The sequence below is a fragment of the Callithrix jacchus genome, chromosome 2 (assembly GCF_049354715.1).
Source record: "Callithrix jacchus isolate 240 chromosome 2, calJac240_pri, whole genome shotgun sequence".
NCBI classification, from domain to species: Eukaryota; Metazoa; Chordata; class Mammalia; order Primates; family Cebidae; genus Callithrix; species Callithrix jacchus.
In genome coordinates this window covers 11147658-11169908 of record NC_133503.1, presented here as the reverse complement: position 1 = coordinate 11169908, position 22251 = coordinate 11147658, and the positions used below count along the sequence as shown (strand labels likewise).

Below are 22251 nucleotides of genomic sequence, written 5' to 3'. Positions count from 1 at the left end.
AGACCCCGGGAGGCGGAGGTTGCAGTGAGCTAAGACTGTGCCATTGCACTCCAGCCTGGGCAGCAAGAACAAGACTTAGTCTAAAAAAAAAAAAAAAGAAGAAGAAGAAGACATGGAACAAGAAAAAAAATAAATAAATGAGCGGGGATGGGATGCGCCTCCAGGTTTGGGAACTGCTCTGCGGGGTTCTAAGGGCCCCTCCAGCTCTGAGAGTTTGTGCCTCCATGGGAAAGATCCAGAATCCCAGCATAGCCCTTTATTGCAGCTACAAACCACCAACTAAGCCACACGTCACTTCCTGTCACCTATAACTACAAAAGCACCAGAACTCAGGAAGAAGCACACAAGAAAGCAAAATCATGCCGGGCGCAGTGGCTCACGCCTGTAACCCCAGCACTTAGGGAGGACCAAGTGGGAGGATTGCTTGAGCCCAGGAGTTTGAACCAGGCCGGGTCACATAGCGAGACCCTATCTGAAAATAAAGTGAAGATTATATTACTGTGTTCTTACTGTCCCTTTTCTATGTTTAGATACACAGGTCCCACTGTGTAACAAATTGCCTATGGTGTTCAGCGCAGTTACAAGCTGTACAGGTTTGTAGCCTCTCAGCACTTTGGGAGGCCAAGGCAGGCGGACCACTTGAGGTCAGGAGTTCAAGGCCAGCCTGGCCAACATGGAGAAACCCAGTCTCTACCAAAAAAAAAAAAATAATAATAATACAAAAATTAGCCTGGCATGGTGGTGCACACCTGTAATCCCAGGTACTTGGGAGGCTGAGGAATGAGAATTGATTGAACCTGGGAGGTGGAGGATGCAGGGAGCCAAGATTGCACCATTGCATTCCAGCAGCCTGGGTGACAGAGAGAAACTCTGTCTAAAAAAAAAAGGCAAAATCAGCAGCCCCCTGGTGAAGTTGTGAGGTCGTGAGGTCCTGCCTGCGTGGGAAGCCCACGCCATACACTGTGGCTCCTGGTACCCTTTCCAAACCCTCAGCTGATGTGGTTGGGTCAGGACATCATCAAGGGGACTCTGGGGCTGGATCAGGGCTACCTCCAAAGATCAGGGTGCTTGGCTGCCCTGCAAAGGGGTGGAGATCTATCCAGGCTTCTCTGAAACCTGAACCCTGGGGTCGGGGGAGGGGGGGAGGCGGGAGGGGCTGCCTGGCTCTGAGCATCCATGCCTCCCCGCCACCACGTAGCTCCGCCTCCACCTAGGTGCCCTTTCTCTGGGGCCGCTCCAGCTGGTGCCAGCCACCTCCAGTCCCCTTTGCTTCTGGTTGTCCCTAAGGTTGGATGGAGACAGGCTGGGACCACCAGCCAGCTCCATGGACAGGGGCTTTGCCTCTACTCACTTTCCAGCTGTGGAAAGAAAAGAAGAAACGTCTGTGTTGATTTCTATTTGGAAGATCCTTCCTCCTCCTAAACTTCCCAGGGCCGACACAGTGATTCAACCTTGGATTGACTGGAGAAGAAGGGACAGGAAGAGCCCAGAATATTCCCCCAGGTATGAATCCTTCGCTTTTGCTGGGGTGTTTGTGCATATGTGTGTGTGCATGCATGTGTGTGTGTGTGTGTGTGTGTGTGTGTCAGAGACAGAGACAGAGCACTGTTTCCCACTGGTCAGATGGGAAATTGTCCTTGTTAATTTCCCAAGCCCCTTCTGGCTGTTGTTTTCTATGATTCTGTAGCCATTTCCTTGATTCAGTCATTCAACAAACATTTTCTGAGTATCCACCCTGTACCAAGTGCAACTACTGAATAAGATCTGGTGTCCCCTCAAGGGTCCGCAGTCTCAAAACAGTAATGTAACAGTCGCCACCCACACCCAGTGAGGGCCAGGCACGGGGCTAAGCCTTGCGCAAACATTTGCTCATTGAACTTGGCAAAAATGATAAGGGGTAAGTGGGTCACATTTGCCGTTTTTCAGATAAGAACAGCGAGGCTTTGCAAGGTGAAGGTCGAACAGCTAGAGATGGTGGAGCGGATGCTGTAGTATTAACCGCCGTGCTATGCGGCCGGCTGCGTCGTAGTGAATGATGTAGGCAATACATGGTTTGAAGGAATGGGAGGGCTTTGAAGAGCCCTAATCACCGGGGGCAGGGAAGGGTGAAGTCTTGTCTTGCAGAACTGGAGGGGTGCACCTTGGAGCTGGGGGGTAAGGAGGCAGACTTGGCAGAGGGCTCTGGGGTCACCTGGGATGTGAGGTCTGTGGGGATCATGATTGGGGGTCCTTCTCCCTCTTTCCTGGCCCAATGTGGTGAAACCCCATCTGTACTAAAAGTACAAAAAATAGCTGGGCATGGTGGTGGGCGCCTGTAATCCAAGGAGATAGAGTTGGAGAAGCTGAGGATTCCTGGCAGGGTATCTGGAAGTTTTCTGTCTCCATAGACACAGGGTAGGAGCTGGTCTGGCCTGGGGGGGGCCAGTGTCCCAGCAGCCTGAGTAGTGAGTGGCACCGAGGCCAGGAGGTAGAAGGAGGCCCAGATCCCAAGCAAAGACTGGACTGTGACTCTCCCCCTCCTCACGGCTCTCGGCTCCCATCTCCCAGCTGTCCCCAGTCCAGGCAGAAGGAGGACAAAAGGTGATTATTCCACTGGGGGCTGTCCTCGGCCCCATGAATGGGGTGTTGAAATCCCCATGTCCGCATCCGGATAGGTTTTCATCTTCTCCCCAGCCAGACTTTGTACACCGGGGCAGAGGCAAAGCCAGAGAGAGGAGGGGGTTGGGAGGGTGAGAGGGAGTTCCTTCTGGAAGGGGCACCCATGTGCCCCAACACCCCACTCTCTCAATGTAGCCAAAACAGAACCATCCTCTCCACCACCTCCTCCTACAAAGTCCCCCTCAGGGTGACCGGAAACCAATGGATGCTCCTAGCTCCCCACCCCCAATACCAAGACAAACCCAGTCCAGCCAGTTCCGTCTCCCACGTCTTTCCCATCTCTCCTTCCCCTCTGCCTCTCATGGCCTGGAGTCTGGACAACTGCATCAGGCTCTAAACCAGCCTCCCATCTCTCCCCAACCAACCAGTCCACAGTCCACACAATGCATCAGATCCCTGCTAAAAGTCTGCAGGAGGCCAGGCGGGTCGGCTCGCGCCTGTAATCCCAACACTTTGGGATGCCAAGACAGACAGATCACCTGAGGTCGAGAGTGGGAGACCAGCCTGACCAATATGGAGAAGCCCTGTCTCTACTAAAAATATAAACATTGGCCGGGCGTGGTGGCACATACCTGTAATCCCAGCTACTCAGAAGGCTGAGGCAGGAGAATCGCTTGAACTTGGCAGGCGGAGGTTGCAGTGAGCTGAGATCACACTCCAGCCTGGGCAGCAAGAGCGAGATACCATCTCAAAACAAAAAAAAAAGTCTGCAAGAAAAGGGGACCTGAGAGAGGCGTCTGGGATGCTGGTTACATGGCATGAATGCTCTTTGAGTGCTAAGCCCATGATGTATGCACTTTTTTTTTCCTTTTTCGTTAGAGACAGGGTCTACTCTGTTACTCAGGTGGGAGTGCAGTGGTGTGATCGTGGCTCACGGTAGCCTCGAACTCCTGGGCTCAAGTGATCCTCCCACCTTGGCCTCCCAAAGCACTGAAATTACAGGCATGTACCACCATGCCCAGCTATTTATTTTTTAGTTTTGTAGAGATGGGGTTTCACTATGTTGCCCAGGCTGGTCTTTAACTCCTGGGCTCAAGAGAGCCTCCCTCCTCAGCCTCCCCGAAAGTGCTCATGGGAGTAAGCTGCCACGCTTAGCCTAAACTTAATTTAAATCAGGGCCAGGTATGGTGGGTCATGCTCGTAATTCCAGCACTTTGGGAGGCCAAGGCAGGTGTATCACTTGAGGGCAAAAGTTCCAGACCAACCACGCCAACAAAATTACAAAAATTAGCTGAGTGTGGTGACATATGCCTGTAATCCCAGCTACTGGGGAGGTTGAGGCAGGAGAAGTGCTGGAACCCAGGAGGTGGAGGTTGCAGTGAGCTGAGATCAGGCCACTGAACTACAGCCTGGTCAACAGAGAGAGGCTCTGTCTCAAAAATAAATAAATAAAATAAAATAAATAATTTAAATCAGAAGAAATGAGCCAATAAAATGAGAAAAATCTTTAAGGAAATAATAGTTACCATAGCTCATAAATACATTAAAAAAAACAAAGAAATGGCTGGGCGTGGTGGGTCATGCTCGTAATGGTGGCTCACACCTGTAATCCCAACACTTGGGGAAGCTGAGGCAGGCAGATCAGGAGGTCAGGAGTTTGAGAACAGCCTGGCCAACATGGTTAAACCCCATCTTTGCTAAAAATACAAAAATTAGCCAAGTGTGGTGGCACATGCCTGTTAATCCCAGCTACTCAGGAGGCTGAGGCAGGAAACTCAGCCTAGACTGTGCCATTGCACTTCCAGACTGGACGACAGAGAGAGCTTCAATCAAAGAAAGAAGAAAGAGAGGCCGGGCGTGGTGGCTCACGCCTATAATCTCAGCACTTTGGGAGGCCGAGGCGGGTGGATCACAAGGTCAAGAGATCAAGACCATCCTGGTCAACATGGTGAAACCCCGTCTCTACTAAAAATACAAAAAAACAAAAACTAGCTGGGCATGGTGGCGCACGCCAGTAGTCCCAGCTACCTGGGAGGCTGAAGCAGGAGAATTGCTTGAACCCAGGAGGCAGAGGTTGCAGTGAGCCAAGATCGTGCCATTGCACTCCAGCCTGGGTAACAAGAGCGAAACTCTGTCTCAGAAAAAAAAAAAAAAAAGAAGAAGCAGAAAGAGAGAGAGGGAGGGTGGGAAAGAAAGAAAAAAAGAAGGCTGGGTGTGGTGGCTCATGCCTGTAATCCCAGCACTTTGGGAGGCTGAGGCGGGTGGATCAACTGAGGTTGGGAGTTCGAGACCAGCCTGGCCAACAGGGAGAAATCCCGTCTGGAAAGAAAGAAGGAAAGGAATAAGGAAAGAAGAAAGGAAGAAAAGAAGGAAGGGAAGACAAAAAATCGAATGTGTAGTCCTGGAGGATTAACTCAGAGCCCTCGGGCTGGTCATGGTTTGGGCCCAGCCAACCTTCCCGACCCCCTCTCCTCTCCCACCGTTTCCCTCTTCACACATCCTCCTCCAGCCAAGCCCAACTCCTCATGCATTTCCATCCATGCAGCATCTTTCTCACCTCCCAGCTTTTGCCTCTGCCATGGTCTCCACTCAGAATGCCAAAGGCAAGTGGAAATGGCATTTCCCCCCGAAGCTGGCCCCTTCAGGAAATAAACTCTTGGGATCGTTTTTACTTTTTCCTGCAGCCTCGAACTTCTTGGCGCAAGTGATCCTCCTACCTCAGCCTCCCCATTAGCTGGGACTACAGATATGAGTCACCATACCTGACTCATTAAAAAAAAAAATTCTACTAATTTTAGTGTTTTTAAAATTTAACTTCTTTTTCTTTTTGTGGCAGAGTCTCGCTTTGTCACCCACGTTGGAGTGTAGTAGTGTGATCTCAGCTCACTGCAACCTCCATCTCCTGGGTTTAAGAGATTCTCCTGCCTCGGACTCTCGAGTAGCTGGGATCATAGGTGCCCGCCACCACGCCCAGCCAATTTTTGTATTTTTGGTACAGACAGGGTTTCACCGTGTTGGTCAGCTAGTCTCCAACTCCTGACCTCAAGTGACCCGCCTACCTCAGCCTCCCAAAGTGCTGGGATTACAGACACGAGTCACCACGCCTGGCCTAATTTTTGTATTTATTGAAACAGATGTGTTTTTGCCATGTTGCCCAGGCAGGTCTTGAGCTCCTGGGTTCAAGGGATCCACCTGCCTCAGCCTCCCAATGTGCTGAGATTTCAGACCTGAGTCGCCATGCCCATCCTCATTTTTAAAAACTTTTTGTAGAGATGGGGTCTCACTAAACTCCTGGGTTCAAGCAATCCTCCCACCTCAGCCTCCCAAAGCGCTGGGAGGCCCAGTAATGTTTGGGATCTGTAATTTCAGATGTTCCCACTGTGACTTCTCTCTGATCCCTTGATGGAAGCATCTGAAACACCCTTCACCATCTGGATGCGCAAGGAAGCAGAGATGCAAATTGGTCCCCAGCCAGATGAGAAGGGCTGGGGGTGGAGGCTGGGAGATGGGAGTGCTGCACCTCCCCTCCTCCCCCAAGCCCTGTCCTTCCTTCTCCTCCTGCCACTGGGTGAGTCCTCCCCTGCCAGCCCTTGCTACTTCCTCTTTGTGGCTCTCAGTTGTCCCAGCTGTAACTTTTCAGTAGGAGGGGCTTTGTGAATTAGCTTGTTCCTGCTGTTCTTTCCAACGCTGACATTTGCCCAGAGTTGACGAAAGAGCTGAGCGTCTGAGTTTGGGGAATGAAGGGCTCGGTAACAGAGGTGACAGGTAAACACACTCAGGGAATGGGCAGTTAGGGGACACCGGGCACAGGAAAGGAGAGAAAGAGGGTGTGCTCCCCAATGGCTGTTGGAAAGGCAGCTGGTTAAAGAAATGAAATCAAATGACCTAGGGACTATCCGAACATAAGAAGGCCGGGCGTGGTGGCTCACGCCTGTAATCCCAGCACTTTGGGAGGCCAAAGTGGGAGGATCACCTGAGGTCAGGAGTTTGAGACTAGCCTGGCCAACATAGTGAAACCCGAGTCTCTACTAAAAATACAAAAATTAGCCAGGCATGGCAGCGTGCACCTGTAATCCCAGCACCTCCCCAGTAGGGGAGGGTGAGGCAGGAGAATCACTTGAACCTGAGAGGTAGAGGTGGCAGTGAGCCAAGGTCATGCCACTGCACTCCAGCCTGGGTGTCAGAGCGAGACTCCAACTCAAAAAGAAATTTAAAAATAAATAAATATATAAGAAGTGGAGTTGGCTGGGCACAGTGGCTCATACCTGTAATTCCAGCACTTAGGGAGGCCAAGGCTGGGGGATCACAAGGTCAGGAGTTCAAGACCAGCTTGGCTAACATAGTGAAACCCGTCTCTACTAAAAATATAAAGAAGAGCTGGGCATGGTGGTGTGTGCCTGTAATCCCAGCTACTAGGGAGGCTGAGGCAGGAGAATCATTTGAACCCAGGAAGTGGAGGTTACAGTGAGCTAAGATCGCACCACTGCAATCCAGCCTGGGTGAGAGGGTGAGACTCCGACTCAAAAAAAAAAAAAGTGGAGTCTCAGTTTCATCATCAGTAAAATGGGCGCACGAATACAGGCGGCAGAGGGTGTAGAATCCTCACAATAAGGATTCTATAAGGTAATGTGTGTGAAAGAGTCAGAACTGTCATACCCAGAGCACAAGTGAGGGATTATTTTTGGGCTTTCCATTTTGCCTGGTAGGCAAATTTCGCTTCCCTGTTTCCTCTCCCACCTCCACTCTCAAGCCCCGTGCTCAGAACTGCATGATGAAAAAGATTGTGGCTGTCTGGGTAGCCTCTCAGCTCTACCCTTGATTACCTATGTGGCTCTCAGCAAGTCGCCTCATCTCACTAACCCTGAAGTTGCCCTGTCTGTAAAATCCTGCCTAACTTATAAATTATCCTAATGATTTACTGAGTTTGTCTAAAGAAAGCAAGGAGGGCATACATGATAGCTGAAGCAGAGAGACTCAAGGCCAAGCAAAGTGGCTCACGCCTGTAATTCTAGTACTTTGGGAGGCTGAGATGGGAGGATCACTTGAAGTCAGGAGTTTGAGACCAGCCTGGGCAACATAATGAGACTCCTGACCCTATAAAAAAATAGAAAAATTAGGCTGGGAGTGGTGGCTCATGCCTATAATCCCAGCACTTTGGGAGGCTGAGGCAGCTGGATCACTTGAGGTCATGAGTTCAAGACTAGCCTGGCCAACATGGTGAAACCGCATCTCTACCTAAAAATATAAAAATTAGCCAGGTGTGGTGGTATGCATCTGCAGTCCCGATTACTCGGGAGGCCAAGGTGGGAAAATCACTGGAACCCACGAGACAGAGGTTGCAGTGAGCTGAGATTGTGCTGCAGCACTCCAACCTGGATGGAGCAAGACTCTTGTCTAAAAAAGAAAAAAAGAAAAAAAAAGCTGGCTGGGTGGCATTAGCTTGTAGTCCCAGCTATTCTGGAGGCTGAGGCGGGAGGATGGATTGAACTATGATCATGCTACTGTACTCCAGGCTGGGTGATAGACTGAGACATTGTCTCAAAAAAAAAAAAACAATGAAGTAGAAGGACTCATATAGGTAAATCTTTAGGGAGGCCATTTTACACATTTAAGGTGGGGCTACTGAACATCTGCTGCGTACCAGGCTCTGAACAGAGTGGAGAGCCCGGGGGAACAGAGTTGAGACAGGCACGGCCACATTACCAGGGAGAAGGGCCCGAAAGAGGCCTGGGTATGTAGTGCTCAGGAATTCAGAGGAAACAGAGCACTTGTAGTTGAGGGCTCCAGGATGGCTGCCCAGAGGAAGGAGCTCCAAGTTGGGACTTGAAGAAAGCTCTTGGCTGGGCGCGTTGGCTCACACTGTAATCCCAGTACTTTGGCAGGCCAAGGTGGGTGGATGACCTGAGGTTAGGGGTTCGAGACCAGCCTGGCCAACACGGTGAAACCCAGTCTCTACTAAAAATCCAAAAAATTAGCCAGGCGTGGAGGCATGTGCCTATAGTCCCAACTACTCGGGGAGGCTGAGACAAGAGAATCACTTGAACCCAGGAGGTGGAGGTTGCAGTGAGCCCAGATTGCTCCACTGCACTCTAGCCTGGGTGACAGAGCAAGAGTCTCTCTTGAAAAAAAAAAAGAAAATGAAAAGAAAGCTCTAAGCTTCCTTCCTTGAAGGAAGGATCAAGAGGGTTGTAATGAGCAGGAAGCCAGAAGAGAATGGGTTAAAGACCTGGAGACAATACCCAGGTTTGTTGGCAAGTGCCTGCAGTTTCAGCTACCTGAGAGGCAGGGGCGGGAAGACTATTAGAGGCCAGGAGTGTGAGACGAGGCTGGGCAACATAGCAAGACCCCAGCTTTAAAAACAAAAACAGGCTGGGCGTGGTGGCTCACGACTGTAATCCCAGCACTTTGGGAGGCCGAGGCAGGTGGATCACCTGAGGTCAGGAGTTCGAGACCAGCCTGACTAACCTGGTGAAACCCTGTCTCTACTAAAAATACTAATGGTGGGTGCTTAATGCCAGCTACTCAGGAGGCTGAGGCAGGAGAATCGCTTGAACCTGGGAGGCAGAGGTTGCAATAAGCCAAGATGACACCATTGCACTCCAGCCTGGGCTACAGAGCAGGACTCCATTTCAATAAATAAATAAATACATACATACATACATACATACATACATACATACATACATAGCAAAACAAAAACCTGGAGACAAAATTGATGGAAGATTAAGAAGTAAGGTGAGGCAGGTTGCAGTGGCTCACACCTGTAATCCCAGCATTTTGGGAGACTGAGGCAGGAGGATTGCTTGAGTTCAGGAGTTTGAAACCATTCTGGGCAACAGAATCTTGACTCTACAAAAAATACAAAAAGAACTAGCCAGTGCGGTGGCTCACACCTATAATCCCAGCACTTTGGGAGGCCGAGGCGGGTGGATCACGAGGTCAGGAGATCGAGACCATCCTGGCCAACATGGTGAAACCCCGTCTCTACAAAAAATCCAAAAAATTAGCCAGGAGTGGTGGCCTTCACCTGTAGTCCCAGCTGCTCCAGAGGCTGAGGCAAGAGAATCACTTGAGCCCCTGAGGCGGAGGTTGCAGTTAGCCAAGATCACGCCATTGCACTCCAGCCTGGGCAACAAGAGAGAGACTCCATCTCAAAGAAAAAAAGAAAGAAAAAAGCGAGGCGAGGCTGATCAGAATGGTTAGAAGATTCTAGAAGGCTTCGTAGTGACTGCTCAGGAACTGAGACTCCTGCAGGCAATGGGTCATTATGGGATTTAGCATTAGTTTGAGACGTGCGGATCTACAGATTTACCCTCGCAGATCTCTCTGGGTTGGCCTTGGGATCTCTGAGAGACGCGTGAAGCAGACAAGCCAATCACAACAGGCGGGCAAGAGAGTGGAGCTTTGGGAAAGCAGGGTTACGGAAGTCCAAGAAGACGGGGGTGATATTGAGGATGGCTGGGGTTGTGGGCTGTGTTCCTGGGACCAGGGAGCCATGGTGTGGGCAGAGGGGCCAATGCTCTTCCTCACTCTGTTTCAGCCAGTGCCCTACAGCTCACTCCACTGCCCTTTCCAGGTAGGTGCCCCGCCTCGCCCTTCCTCACCCTCACCTGTCCCCCAGGTACTCCAGCCTCAGACGGGAAACCTCAGGAAGTAATGACTAACCAGCCCCCTTGACTCTAGATGCCCCATCTCAGGGAAGTTGCAGTCTTCTCATTTTCCAGAAGGGATTGATCCCAAGGTTCCCATGGCTTCATGGCAAAGCGGGTAACCTGGCTGGGTCCCGTAGCATGCACGTCTGTAAACCTAGTGCTTTGGGAGGCCAAGACAGGAGGATCATTTGAGCTCAGGATCACTTGAGACCAGCCTAGGCAACAGAGTGAGACCCAGTCTCTACCAAAAAAGAAAAAAAAAGGACATAACCCTGGAAGTTGGACTCAGTGACCCCCTCCCTGGTGCCAGCTCCACCCTCTTCACAGAGCTGAGGCTGGTGGGGGGCCCCAGCCGCTGCCGGGGGCGCCTGGAAGTCATGCACGGTGGCTCCTGGGGCAGCGTCTGTGATGACGACTGGGATGTGGTGGACGCCAACGTGGTGTGTCGGCAGCTGGGCTGTGGCCTGGCGCTGCCCGTGCCACGGCCCCTCGCCTTTGGCCAGGGCCGAGGCCCCATCCTGCTGGACAACGTGGAGTGCCGTGGGCAGGAAGCTGCGCTGAGCGAGTGCGGCAGCCGGGGCTGGGGCGTCCACAATTGCTTTCACTACGAGGATGTGGCTGTCCTGTGTGATGGTGAGTGTAGCCCTAGGGTCTGGGGGGACAGACCGACTGTGGCAGGCAATAGGGCTGTAGGCTAGATGAATGAAAGGACTTCCCATGGGTGAGGCTGTTCAATGCAGATCAGTCCAGGGGCTGCAATGCCTGATGCTGGGGAAGAGCCCCAGCAAGGGTCCCAGGGGTTCTTCTTGTTTACTGCCTGACCTTGGACCAAAAGAAAACCAGCATCACTGCTTCCACGTGAGGCTTTGATTGTCCCAGCAGACCCCCTCCCTTAAAAAAAAAAATTTCTTTTTAGCCAGGTGAGGTAGCGCACGCCTATAATCCCAGCACTTTGGGAGGCCAAGGTGGGTGGATCACCAGGTCAGGAGTTTGAGACCAGCCTGGGCAACATGGTGAAACCCCATCTCCATGTCTCTACTAAAATACAAAAAATTAGCCGGGCATGGTGGTGCACACCTGTAATCCCAGCTACTCTGGAGGCTGAGGCAGGGGAATCACTAGAACTTGGGCTGTGGAGGTTGCAGTGAGCCGAGATGGTGCCACTGCACTCCAGCCTGGTGACAGAGCAAGACTTTGTCTCAATTAATAAAAAAAAAATTAGCCAGGCATGGTGGCGGGTGCCTGTAATCCCAGCTACTCAGGAGGCTGAGGCAGGAGAATCGCTTGAACCCTGGAGGAGCAGGTTGTAGTGAGCTGAGATCACACCACTACACTCCAGCCTGGGTGACAGAGCTAGACTCCATCTCAAAAAAAAAACCAACAAAAAAAACTACTGTGCTTTAAAGGAGTCCGGGACTTTGGTGCGGCCCCTCCTCCTCTCATACCCCAGGGTTCCTGGCTGTGACTCTGTGTGGCCAGAACTTCTGGGGGCAATCACCTTATGGGTCCCTCCTCCTGCCCCTCAAATACCCCGTGGTGTGAGGATGGAGAACAGAAAGACCCCTGTATCCACCCCACTTCCTTTCCAGAATTCTTGCCAACGCAGCCCCCAACAAGGAGGATGTTAACCAGTAGAGCGCCCCCTAGGACACTTCCGAATGGAAAAAGTATGTAAGCATAATGTGGGCACCACCTGGGTTTTGGGTTGGAAGTCTCTCACACCCTACCCTAGGCAGTGGGAAGACAGGGATTACAAATTAAAGATTGAAAGGTAGAGAAAATGGCCAGGTGTGGTGGCTCACACCTGTAATCCCAGCATTTAGGGAAGCTGAGGCTGGCGGATCATCTGAGGTCAGGAGTTTGAGACCAGCCTGGCCAACATGGAGAAATCCCGTCTCTACTAAAAATATAAAAATTAGCTGGGCGTTGTGGTGGGCCACTGTAATCCCAGCTACTCGGGAGGCTGAGGCAGGAGAATCCCTTGAACCAAGGAGGCGGAAGTTGCAGTGAGATCATGCCACTGTACATTCCAGCGTGGGGGACGGAGCAAGACTCTGTCTTAAAAAATAAAAAAAAAAAAAGAAAGTTAGAGAAAATGACCAGGCACGCTGGCTCTTGCCTGCAATCCCAGCACTTTGGGAGGCAGAGGTAGGTGGATCACTCGAGGCCCCGGGGGTCAAGCCTGCGGTGAATTGTGATTGAGAATTCAAGACCAGCCTGGACAACATGATGAAACCCTGTCTCTACAAGAAATACAAAAAGTAGCCAGGCATGGTGGCACATGCCTGTAGTTCCAGTTACTTGGGAGGCTGAGGCAGGAGAATCACTTGACCCTAGAAGGTGGAGGTTGCAGTGAGATCATGCCACTGTACTCCAGCTTGGGGGACACAATGAGATCCTACCTTTAAAGCGGGGGGGGGGGGGGGGGGGATGTAGGGGGAGGGGCGAAACTGGAGCTTTATCTTACAGGAAGGTCAGATGAGCCCAAGAAGGATGAGAATGACTAGAACAAGAAAAAGAAAAGTGCTCTAAAAGAGGGACAGTGAAAGAGACAAGGAAAATGAATGTGGAAGAGGGGTCACATTACTCAGGAGATCAGGGAGGGCTTCCTGGAGGAAGAAATGTGGGAGCTGTACTTTGAGATTTCATTTGCACGTTCCAAGGAGGAAGGAAGCACGTTCCAAGCTGCCAGGAGAGAGGGAGCAGGATAGGGGAGCTGGTTTTAGGCAGGGATACTGTGAATACTGTGATTCCACAAACCACCCCCAATCTGGACCGAGGAGGTGGTGACCTGGGAAGGGGGGTGAGCAGATGTCCCTGGGTTGTAGGTCCTAGGACACCTAGTTGCCCTAATGGAGTGGACAGGAGGCAGAGGACAGTGGGATATACGCCCTGCCCCCGCTCCTGCCCCCAGGTGAGGGCAGTGTGCGCCTGGTGGGAGGCGCGAACCCGTGTCAGGGCAGAGTGGAGATCCTGCATGGTGGCCTGTGGGGCACCGTGTGTGACGACGACTGGGGGCTGCCGGATGCCGCTGTGGTCTGTCGCCAGCTGGGCTGTGGGGTGGCTATGGCCGCCACCACCAACGCCTTCTTCGGCTATGGCACGGGGCACATCCTGCTGGACAACGTGCACTGTGAAGGCAGCGAGCCCCACCTGGCAGCCTGCCAGAGCCTGGGCTGGGGCGTGCACAACTGTGGCCACCACGAGGACGCGGGCGCGCTATGCACAGGTTCGGGTTCTAGGGGCGGTGGGCGGGGCCGGGCGTGTGGGCGGGGCCAGGTGCTGGCAGGGGCGGAGCCCTGCGCTGATGGCAGGAGGAGGTGGCTTGGGTGGGGAGGTGAATGGGGCGGGTGTTTTGGCTGTCTTGATGCTTCCCAGAGCTCTCCAGGAAGCCTCCAAAATTACTTCTATCTCAGTACTGTTCTAGAAGTGCCTCCGAATATCCCAAAACTCCTTGTGGTACACTCCACAGCTATGTGACAATACTGCACTAATGCAGCCTGGCCAACTTGAGAAACGTAGCCTGGCGTGGTGGCGCCTGCCTATAATTCCAGCGACTCGGGAGGCTGAGGGAGGAGAATCGCTTGAACCCAGGGGGCGGAGGTTGCAGTGAGCCGAGCTCATGCCATTGCACTCCAGCCTGGGCGACAGAGAGAGACTCTGTCTCAAAAAACAAACAAACGAAACAAAAACCCTGCACTATTGCTTCACCAATACTCCCGAATTCTATAGCGATATCCCAAGAATGCCTCCAGAACGTTCCAGCAAGTACTGTTCCTGGAGCATAGAGTAACAATCTAGAATAACACTCAGAGTAACACTCAAGAATTGCCCTAGAGATATTCCAGAATTCTCCAATGGCCACGACTTGACCTAGCACAACCCTCTGTCATTCTGATGCTTAACTGACAGTATTTCCTCCCCACCTGGGCCCTTTCCAACTATTTCACAGATGGACTCCGCGCTGTAAAATATAAAGTGCTTGCCCATGACTCTACATAACTCATAGCAAACTAAGGGCTATCATTCCCAGGGGATAGGTAGGAAACCTGAGGCCCAGAGTCAGAGACTTACCCATGGTCGCACAGTTGATGCAAGGCAGGCAAACCCCCAAATTGAGGCTTAGTCCAGGAGGGTTTTTGGTTTTCCCCCAGCAAAGAATTTAAGGGCCAGCTGGTGTTAGCAACTTTCACTGACGCAGCAGTCTACAGCGGCAGCAGAGGTCCTGCTCCTTGCTGAGCAGGGCTACCCCATAGGCAGTGTGCCCAGAGTAGCAGCTCAGAGGCAGGTCTGCAGTCATAATTCTATTTACTTTCAAGATATGCAAATTAGGGGGTGGGTTATGCAGATATTTTAAGAAATAGAATGATAATTTTTGGGTTGTCTGCGTTGCCATGGAAAGGTAACTCCAGGTGTTGCCACGGCAATGGTAAACTGACATGGCACACAGATGGGCGTGTCTCATGGACAGGCATTTCCACCCCATCCTGTTTTAGTGAGTCCTCACTTGGGTCCTGTGTCTGAACCCCACCTCCTGGGTTGAGTCCCCTCTCCTACTCCATTCTTCCCTCGGAGATCAGTTGTGTTTTTGTTTTTGTTTTTTACTATAAGAGGGAGTGGCCGGGCGCGGTGGCTCACGCCTATAATCCCAGCACTTTGGGAGGCCGAGGCTGGTGGATCACGAGGTCAAGGGATCGAGACCATCCTGGTCAACAAGGTGAAACCCCGTCTCTACTAAAAATACAAAAATTAGCTGGGCATGGTGGTGCGTGCCTGTAGTCCCAGCTACTTGGGAGGCTGAGGCAGGAGAATTGCTTGAACCCGGGAGGCGGAGGTTGCAGTGAGCTGAGATCGTGCCATTGCACTCCAGTCTGAGTAACAACAGCGAAAACTCCATCTCAAAAAAAAGAGGGAGTATAGAAGGGCAGAAGTCTGTTGCAGTGAGCCCTGGCAGAGCCCCTGCTAACCCTGGGCATGTCCCTTTCCCTGCTAGCCCTGTTTTCTCTGTAAGAGGGAGATAATGAGAACTCAGGACTGTGCATGGCCCTCTCTGATGGGTAAGGCCTTCTGTACTCCATGTCTGTGGGACACAGTGGGCTTCTGAGAACATGGGGCATTGGAGAGAAATGAAAGCATGTCTCTTAGAGTCCTGTACAAACTCTGAAGTGTATACCTCACAGCACAAGTGAATTACAACCACAATCAAGGTGGGGACAGGTCTCCTTGGACCCCAGCTGTGGCTGGGTCACCAGCCCTGGAGGTTACGTCTATTCTCTCCTCCAGGGAGACTCTCCTAGCCTCCCCTGACAGCCTATGGCTGACCAGGGACCAGAATCTCAGCCTCTAACCCTGTCCCCTTCTCTCCTGCCATAGTCCTGGGTCCCCCAACGCTCACGGCACTGCCATCCTTGGCCACAAGAGAGGACTGGGCTTGGCGCACAGATCCGTCCGGTAAAGAGCTCTGCCCTCCGGGCGGGAATGTTAGGAGCACAGTGGGTGCGGCTGGGAACTGGGAAGAATGTTCTGGATCCACAGGCGGGGGCCCTGGCTAACAGGCCAGGGCTTTGGCCAGATGGTGAAGAGGTGGGTGAGAGAATTATGAGCAGACGGAGCAAGGATGATGAAACCCAGAGCTCTGAAAACTTCAGTGGGGTGGGAGGAGGCAGTAAGAAATTTCTTCAAAGCACAGAAGTAAAATTTGGGATGTGGGTGGCAGCTCACTCGTAATCCCAGCACTTTCGGAAACAGGTGGGAGGATGACTTGAGGTCAGTTGAAGACCATCCTGGGCAACGTAGCTAGACCCTGCCTTACAAATAATTTTTTTTTTTTTAAAGATGGGGTTTCACCGTATTGATCAGGCTGGTCTCGAACTCCTGACCTCAGGTGATCCGCCCACCTCAGCCTCCCAAAGTGCTGGGATTACAGTCGTGAGCCACCGTGCCTGGCTACAAATAATTTTTTAAAAAATTGCCTGGTGTGGTGGCTCATGCTTGTAATCCCAGCACTTTGGGAGGCCGAGGTAGGTGAATCACTTGAAGTTAGGAGTTCGAGACCACCCTGGCCAACATGGTGAAATCCCATCTCTACTGAAAATACAAAAATTAAAAATAAATATACAAAAATTAGCCAGGCGCCTGTAATCCCAGCTACTTGGAAGGCTGAGGCAGGAGAATCGCTTGAGCCTGGCAGGCAGAGGTTGCAGAGAGCCGAGAATGCGCCACTGCACTCCAGTCTGGGCGACAGAGGAGACTCCGTATCAAAAAAAAAAAACTTGGCATGGTGGCTTGCGCCTATAGTCCTAGCACTTTGGAATACCGAGGCGAGAGGATCGCTTGAGGCCAGTTCTAGGCTGCAGTGAGCGGTGATGACATCACTGCACTCCAGTCTGGGCAACAGAGCAAGGCCCTTTCTCAAAGTTAATTTTTTCCCCAATGGGATGATGCTGAGATTGGGGACTGAGAAACCTTATGAGGGGGCTGATTGAGATGAAAGCTGAATCAAGGTTAGCAGTGCAACTGGAAGTAGGATAGGAACTATCCCAGGGCTCGATGTTAGGATAATACCTAGAATTAGGCTTCAGTTCATTCCAACCAAGTTTCCCGGAGATCCCAGCTGGCACCAGACAACGACGTGGTGACTCTGGGATTGCAGCTGAGTGTGGGGGGGATAAAGGTGCGGTAGGGTTGGGGGGTCTTGGTAGGTGTCCCCCGTGTCCTGCTGCAGGACAGAATGCCTCCTCGTCCCCTTCGATCGCTCTAGATGCCATGTTTCCGCAGCCACAGGAGTTGCCCCCCAGCCTTCCCGGGAGACTGCACTGCTTACCACCGCCGCCTGGGCCGCAGGGAAGAAAAGTAAGTGGCCGTGCCCGGGGTCCGCGGGGGGCGGGGGAGGGTAGGGCCGGGGCTCTGCCCGGGAGCCGGCATCCCCAGCCCAGCCCCTCTGGCCGCGGGCATGTGCGCCCCGCAGGCGGGCGGCTGCGGCTGGTGGGTGGCCCGGGCCCGTGCCGCGGCCGCGTGGAGGTGCTGTACGCCGGGGGCTGGGGCACCGTGTGCGACGATGACTGGGACTTTGCGGACGCGCGCGTGGCCTGCCGCGAGGCGGGCTGCGGGCCCGCGCTGGGCGCCACGGGCCTGGGCCACTTCGGCTATGGCCGCGGCCCAGTGCTGCTGGACAACGTGGGCTGCTCTGGCACCGAGGCCCGCCTGAGCGACTGCTTCCACCTGGGCTGGGGCCAGCACAACTGCGGGCACCACGAGGACGCGGGCGCTCTCTGCGCAGGTGAGGCCATCGACTGGGCCGCGCACTGCGGCGTGGGAGGGGCGGGGCCGGGCGCGGCCTGGGCGGGGCCACGCGTGAGGCCGCTCTGCGGCACCGCAGGACCCGGGGAGCATGCGCACTCCGCAGAGGGGCACCGCCCCGCCGTCCGCGCTCTCTGCGGCTGCGCAGCGGGGCGGGGCCAGAACGGAGAGCCCTCTGCAGTGCAAAATGGGGCGGGGCCTGGGTAGCAGTGAGGGGCGGTGTCCGAGGTCAGGGCTAAGGCCGATCCCTGTTCCCGGAAGGCATCAAGTCCATAAAGGGAGGGGCCGTTTGCTCCCTGTTAAACCTAGACCAAGCAAAATTCTATTAAGCAGAGAGTGCATCACCTTTACTAGAGCAAGCGTGTGACCTTTGGGCGGAGTCAATGGAAAGGGGTGCTTGCAGTTGGCAGAAGATTTTGAAATTGATTAATTGCTGCGGGAATTGATCTCTTTACCCTCATTTGGTGCCCCAGGCCTAGTAGGCCCTACTTCCCATGGTCTTGGCCACAAAGCGTTCTGCACAACCCCTATTTCTTTCCTTTTCTTCTTGCTCTGTCACCCAGGCTGGAGTGCAGTAGCATGATCCCAGTTCACTGCAGCCTTAAACTCCTGGGCTCAAGCAGGCCTACCCTGCTTAACCTCTAGAGTAGCTGGGACTGCAAGGGGCATGCCACCGCCCCTGGCTAATTTTTGTATTTTTTGTAGAGATAGGGTCTCGCTGTGTTGCGCAGGCCACTCTTGAACTACTGGCCTCAAGCAATTCTCTCACTTTGACCTCTTTTTTTTTTTTTTTTTTTTTGAGATGGAGTCTCGCTTTATCACCCAGGCTGGAGTGCAGTGGCACTGTCTTGGCTCACTGCAACCTCTGCCTCCTGCATTCAAGTGATTCTCCTGCCTCAGCCTCCGGAGCAGCTGGGATTACACGTACATGCCACCATGCCCTGCTAATTTTTCTATTTTTAGTAGAGATGGGGTTTTGCTTTGATGGCCAGGCTGGTCTTGAACTTCTGACCTCAGGTGATCCACCCACCCAGCCTCACCTTGACCTCTTAAAGTGCTGGGATTACAAGTGTCAGCCACTGCACCCACCCAGTGGCACAACCCCCATTTCTGCTCAAGGGGAGCGGTTCTTCAGGAACCTCTGAAGTCCTTTTTGTCCTAAGGACAGGCTTCCTGGGGGAGAGTAAGAGGCAGCCTGGCCCTAAGGAACATGTTCCCTGTTGTGACAACACCTCTTTTTTTCTGTCCTTCCTGAGCCAGGCCCAGAGGAGCTGGGACTGCAAGTCCAGCAGGACGGTTCTGAGACCACACGGGTACCCACTCCTCGGCCCAGGGATGGTAGGTACCCACAGTCCCCTGAAAGTGGGTGGAGGCATCAGGGTCACTGAAAGGACCTGGAGTGGGGGAGGTCACAGCCTGGGTTATAAAGCTCAGCAGATTCACACTAGGACCTGGAAACTCTTGTCCTTTTTGTGGGTCTCAGGCTTCCTTTGTAGGAATATGGTGTCCAGAAAGAAGGAGGTAAGCTTTAAATTACAGCAATCTGGAGATTTCTAGAGGTGGGATCAGAATGAGGGGAGAAGGATCCTGTCTTGAACACAGCAATGAAAAAATTCAGAATGTAGTTTCGTGAGCCCAGGGGGTTGGGGAGGCGGTGATGATGACCTTCAGGGGAAACAATAGGGTGTAATCACAGTCTCCTAACAGCTGGCCTGGGGCTGGGGCACTGGGATTATGAACGGAGGACTAGGGAGAGAGCAGTCATGAGGCACCCAGCACACATCACAGATCACTCGACAAACATTTGCATGCTTTCTCCCAGTCCTGAGACTCTGGGTCGGAACTGATGCCCATTTTATTGACTTATTTATTTTATTTTATTTTTTTGAGACAAAGTCTAGTTCTGTCGCCTAGTCTGGAGTGCAGTGGCGCGATCTCAGCTCACTGCAGTCTCCGCCTCCCAGGTTTAAGCGATTCTTGTGCCTCAGCCTCCCCAGTAGCTGGGATTATGGGCATATGCCATCACACCCAGCTAATTTTGTGTGTTTGTGTTTTTCGTAGAGACAGGGTTTCGCCATGTTGGCCAGGCTGGTCTTGAACTCCTGACCTCATGTGATCAGCCAGCCTTGGCCTCCCAAAGTGGTGGGATTACAGGCATGAGCCACCATGCCCGGCCCCATCTTACTTATTTTTGAGAAAGAGTCTTGCTCTGTCATGCAGGCTGGAATGCAGTGGCACAATCATGGCTACTGCAGCCTTGACCTCCTGGGCTCAAGCGATCCTCCTGCTTCAGCCTCCCAAGTAGCTTGGATTACAAGGCACACACTACCATGCCCAGTTAATTTTTGTTTTTTTGTTTTGTTTTGGTTTTAGAGACAGGGTCTTGCTATGTTGCCCAGGCTGCTGGGCACAAGCAATCCTCCTTCCCGCCTCAGCCTCCCAAAGTGCTGGGATTGCAGGTATGAGCCACCTCGCCCAGTGCCCATCTTATTTTAATTTCACATGTCTGCCTTCATCTAGTGGCTCCCAGGACAGTGCTCAGAGCGTCTCAGACCTCTCTTTATTCCCAACCTGACCTAGCTTGGGAGTGGCCTGCCATGAAGCAGCCCCTATTCAGCCCTTGTCCCCCCACAGGGCACCTACGTCTGGTCAACGGAGCCCACCGATGCGAGGGGCGTGTCGAGCTCTACCTAGGGCAACGGTGGGGCACTGTCTGTGATGATGCTTGGGACCTGCGGGCAGCCGGTGTCCTGTGCCGCCAGCTGGGCTGTGGCCAGGCCCTGGCAGCTCCTGGCGAGGCTCACTTTGGTCCAGGCCGGGGCCCCATTCTCCTGGACAATGTCAAGTGCCGTGGGGAAGAGAGTGCCCTGCTGCTCTGCTCTCACATCCGCTGGGATGCCCACAACTGCGACCACAGCGAGGATGCCAGTGTCCTGTGCCAGCCTTCATGACCCAGCCTGCTCTGCAGACCACCTCTTTTTTCTGGGAGCTGTGACCTGCCCTTCCTCCTCCGGGAAGTCCTCCTCTTGATGACTACAGTTCACTTTGCCCCTCCTTCCCTTGCCTGGGAGAGAGCCTACCTAGACAGTGCAGTCCCGCATGGGGGAGCCTGGCTGTACCCCCATCCACTGACTGCGTGACCTCAGCCTGTCATCCACTATTGTCAGCCCAGTTCAGTGAAAGCTCCCGTGGTTTTGCTCAGTCAAAACCAAAATGAGGGGAAGAGAAATGACTCCTAACTCTTCTCTTTGGTGGGGCTCTTTTTATAGCACCAGACCTGACTTCCTTGACCTAGATCCAGGAGGCTCAGGGGCTCTTTAAATGGGGTATCTCCTCTTCCTGCAACCCATCATGGGATCCCCAAGAAGAGGGAAGGCAGGAGGGGCCTATAGCTCTTACCTTAGGCTCTCAAGGGCTGCAGAAGAAGCTGGGTCCCTGCCCTGCCCTGCTCCACGAGGGTCTGGACTCACTCAGATGGTGCTCGGCTGGACAAGGGGACCGGGGGAGGGGCCAAAGCAGGGACAGTGGCCCCTCCCTGCAGCTGAAACCAGCATCTCTGATCTATGTGTCCCCACCACAGAGCCTCCACTTTGCAGGAGCAAAGAAACCTGGGGGCCTGTAGCCACCCGTTCATAGGTGCCAAGTCAATAAAGCATTGTCCCCCAACTCTTATAACCGAAGTCACTGTTTGAGCACAAATGCATACTCTGTGGCAGCAGGAGGGACGCTGGGCAGGGCTCTTGAGAGGAAACAGGGTTCAGGATGCAGGACAGTTCAAGAGCATCGTCCAAGAGCTCTCAGCAGATACGTCACATCCTGGAAATGCCAAGTCACAGTGTCGGGCCTCCACCGCCCCTAGGGAGCCCCTCAACACATCCACGTTCTCCTTTCACATATGCAGAAATCAACATCCAGCAAAAGGAAAGAGCTTGCTCAAGGCCACATTGCAAGGCGTTGGAGTCACTAAAAGAGAGAAGAAATTATTATTATTTTATTTTTTCATTTTTATTTTTGAGACAGAGTCTCACTCTATTGCCCTGACTGGAGTACAGTGGCGCAATCTCGGCTCACTGCAACCTCGGCCTCCCAGGTGTGATTCTCCTGCCTCGGCCTCACGAGTAGCTAGGACTACAGGCTCACGCCACCGTAGCCAGCTAATTTTTTTGTATTCTTAGTAGAGATGGGACTTCACCATGTTAGCCAGAATGGTCTCGATTTCCAGACCTCATGATCCGCCCACCTCGGCCTCCCAAAGTGCTGGGATTTACATGTGTGAGCCACTGTGACTGGCTTATTATTATTATTTTTTAAGATGGAGTCTCACTCTGTTGCCCAGGCTGGAGTACAGTGGCACGAACTTGGCTCACTGCAACCTCCGCCTCCCGGGTTCAAGTGATTCTCCTGCCTCAGCCTCCTGAGTAGCTGGGACTACAGGAGTGCACCACCATGCATGGCTAATTTTTGTTTTTTGTTTTTTTGAGACGGAGTTTCGCTGTTGTTACCCAGGCTGGAGTGCAATGGCACAATCTCAGCCCATGGCAACCTCCGCCTCCTGGGTTCAAACAATTCTCCTGCCTCAGCCTCCCGAGTAGGTGGGACTACAGGTGCGCACCACCATGCCCAGCTAATTTTTGTATTTTTAGTAGAGACGGGGTTTCACCATGTTGACCAGGATGGTCTCGATCTCTTGACCTCATGATCC

General features: G+C 52.9%; 2 protein-coding genes across 5 annotated transcripts in view; one reads left to right on the top strand and one right to left on the bottom strand.

Annotated features, from left to right (window-relative positions):
- Positions 1-14556, bottom strand: part of ZP3 (zona pellucida glycoprotein 3) — a 37445-nt gene extending 22889 nt beyond the window's left edge. The window contains exon 1 of the mRNA XM_035280385.3: positions 14325-14556. The gene's annotated coding sequence lies outside the window, so the exon portion shown is untranslated. The remainder of the gene's footprint in view (positions 1-14324) is intronic.
- On the top strand, positions 1217-21219 carry SSC4D (scavenger receptor cysteine rich family member with 4 domains). 4 transcript variants are annotated; one of them, XM_035280382.3, is made up of 11 exons: positions 1217-1503; positions 5968-6166; positions 10139-10174; positions 10578-10883; positions 11840-11917; positions 13165-13479; positions 15624-15701; positions 17034-17102; positions 17218-17529; positions 18810-18887; positions 20184-21219. In XM_035280382.3, the coding sequence occupies exons 2-11, from the start codon at positions 6001-6003 to the stop codon at positions 20498-20500; spliced, it is 1755 nt and encodes a 584-aa protein (XP_035136273.1). In that variant the 5' UTR covers positions 1217-1503; positions 5968-6000; the 3' UTR covers positions 20501-21219. The 4 variants fall into 4 exon arrangements, with proteins under 4 accessions (XP_035136273.1, XP_002806625.2, XP_078211451.1 ...); XM_002806579.6 differs by having other exon boundaries at positions 17028-17102; XM_078355325.1 differs by lacking the exon at positions 17218-17529.
- The last annotated feature ends 1032 nt before the right edge of the window (positions 21220-22251 follow it).

Bases quoted from the DNA above. Each gene is read 5' to 3' on its own strand.
- SSC4D (XM_002806579.6), top strand. From the start codon at position 6,001: ATGGAAGCATCTGAAACACCCTTCACCATCTGGATGCGCAAGGAAGCA. The intron at 17,530-18,809 runs GTGAGGCCATCG...TTCCTGAGCCAG, and splicing joins CGCGGGCGCTCTCTGCGCAG to GCCCAGAGGAGCTGGGACTG. The intron at 18,888-20,183 runs GTAGGTACCCAC...GTCCCCCCACAG, and splicing joins CACTCCTCGGCCCAGGGATG to GGCACCTACGTCTGGTCAAC.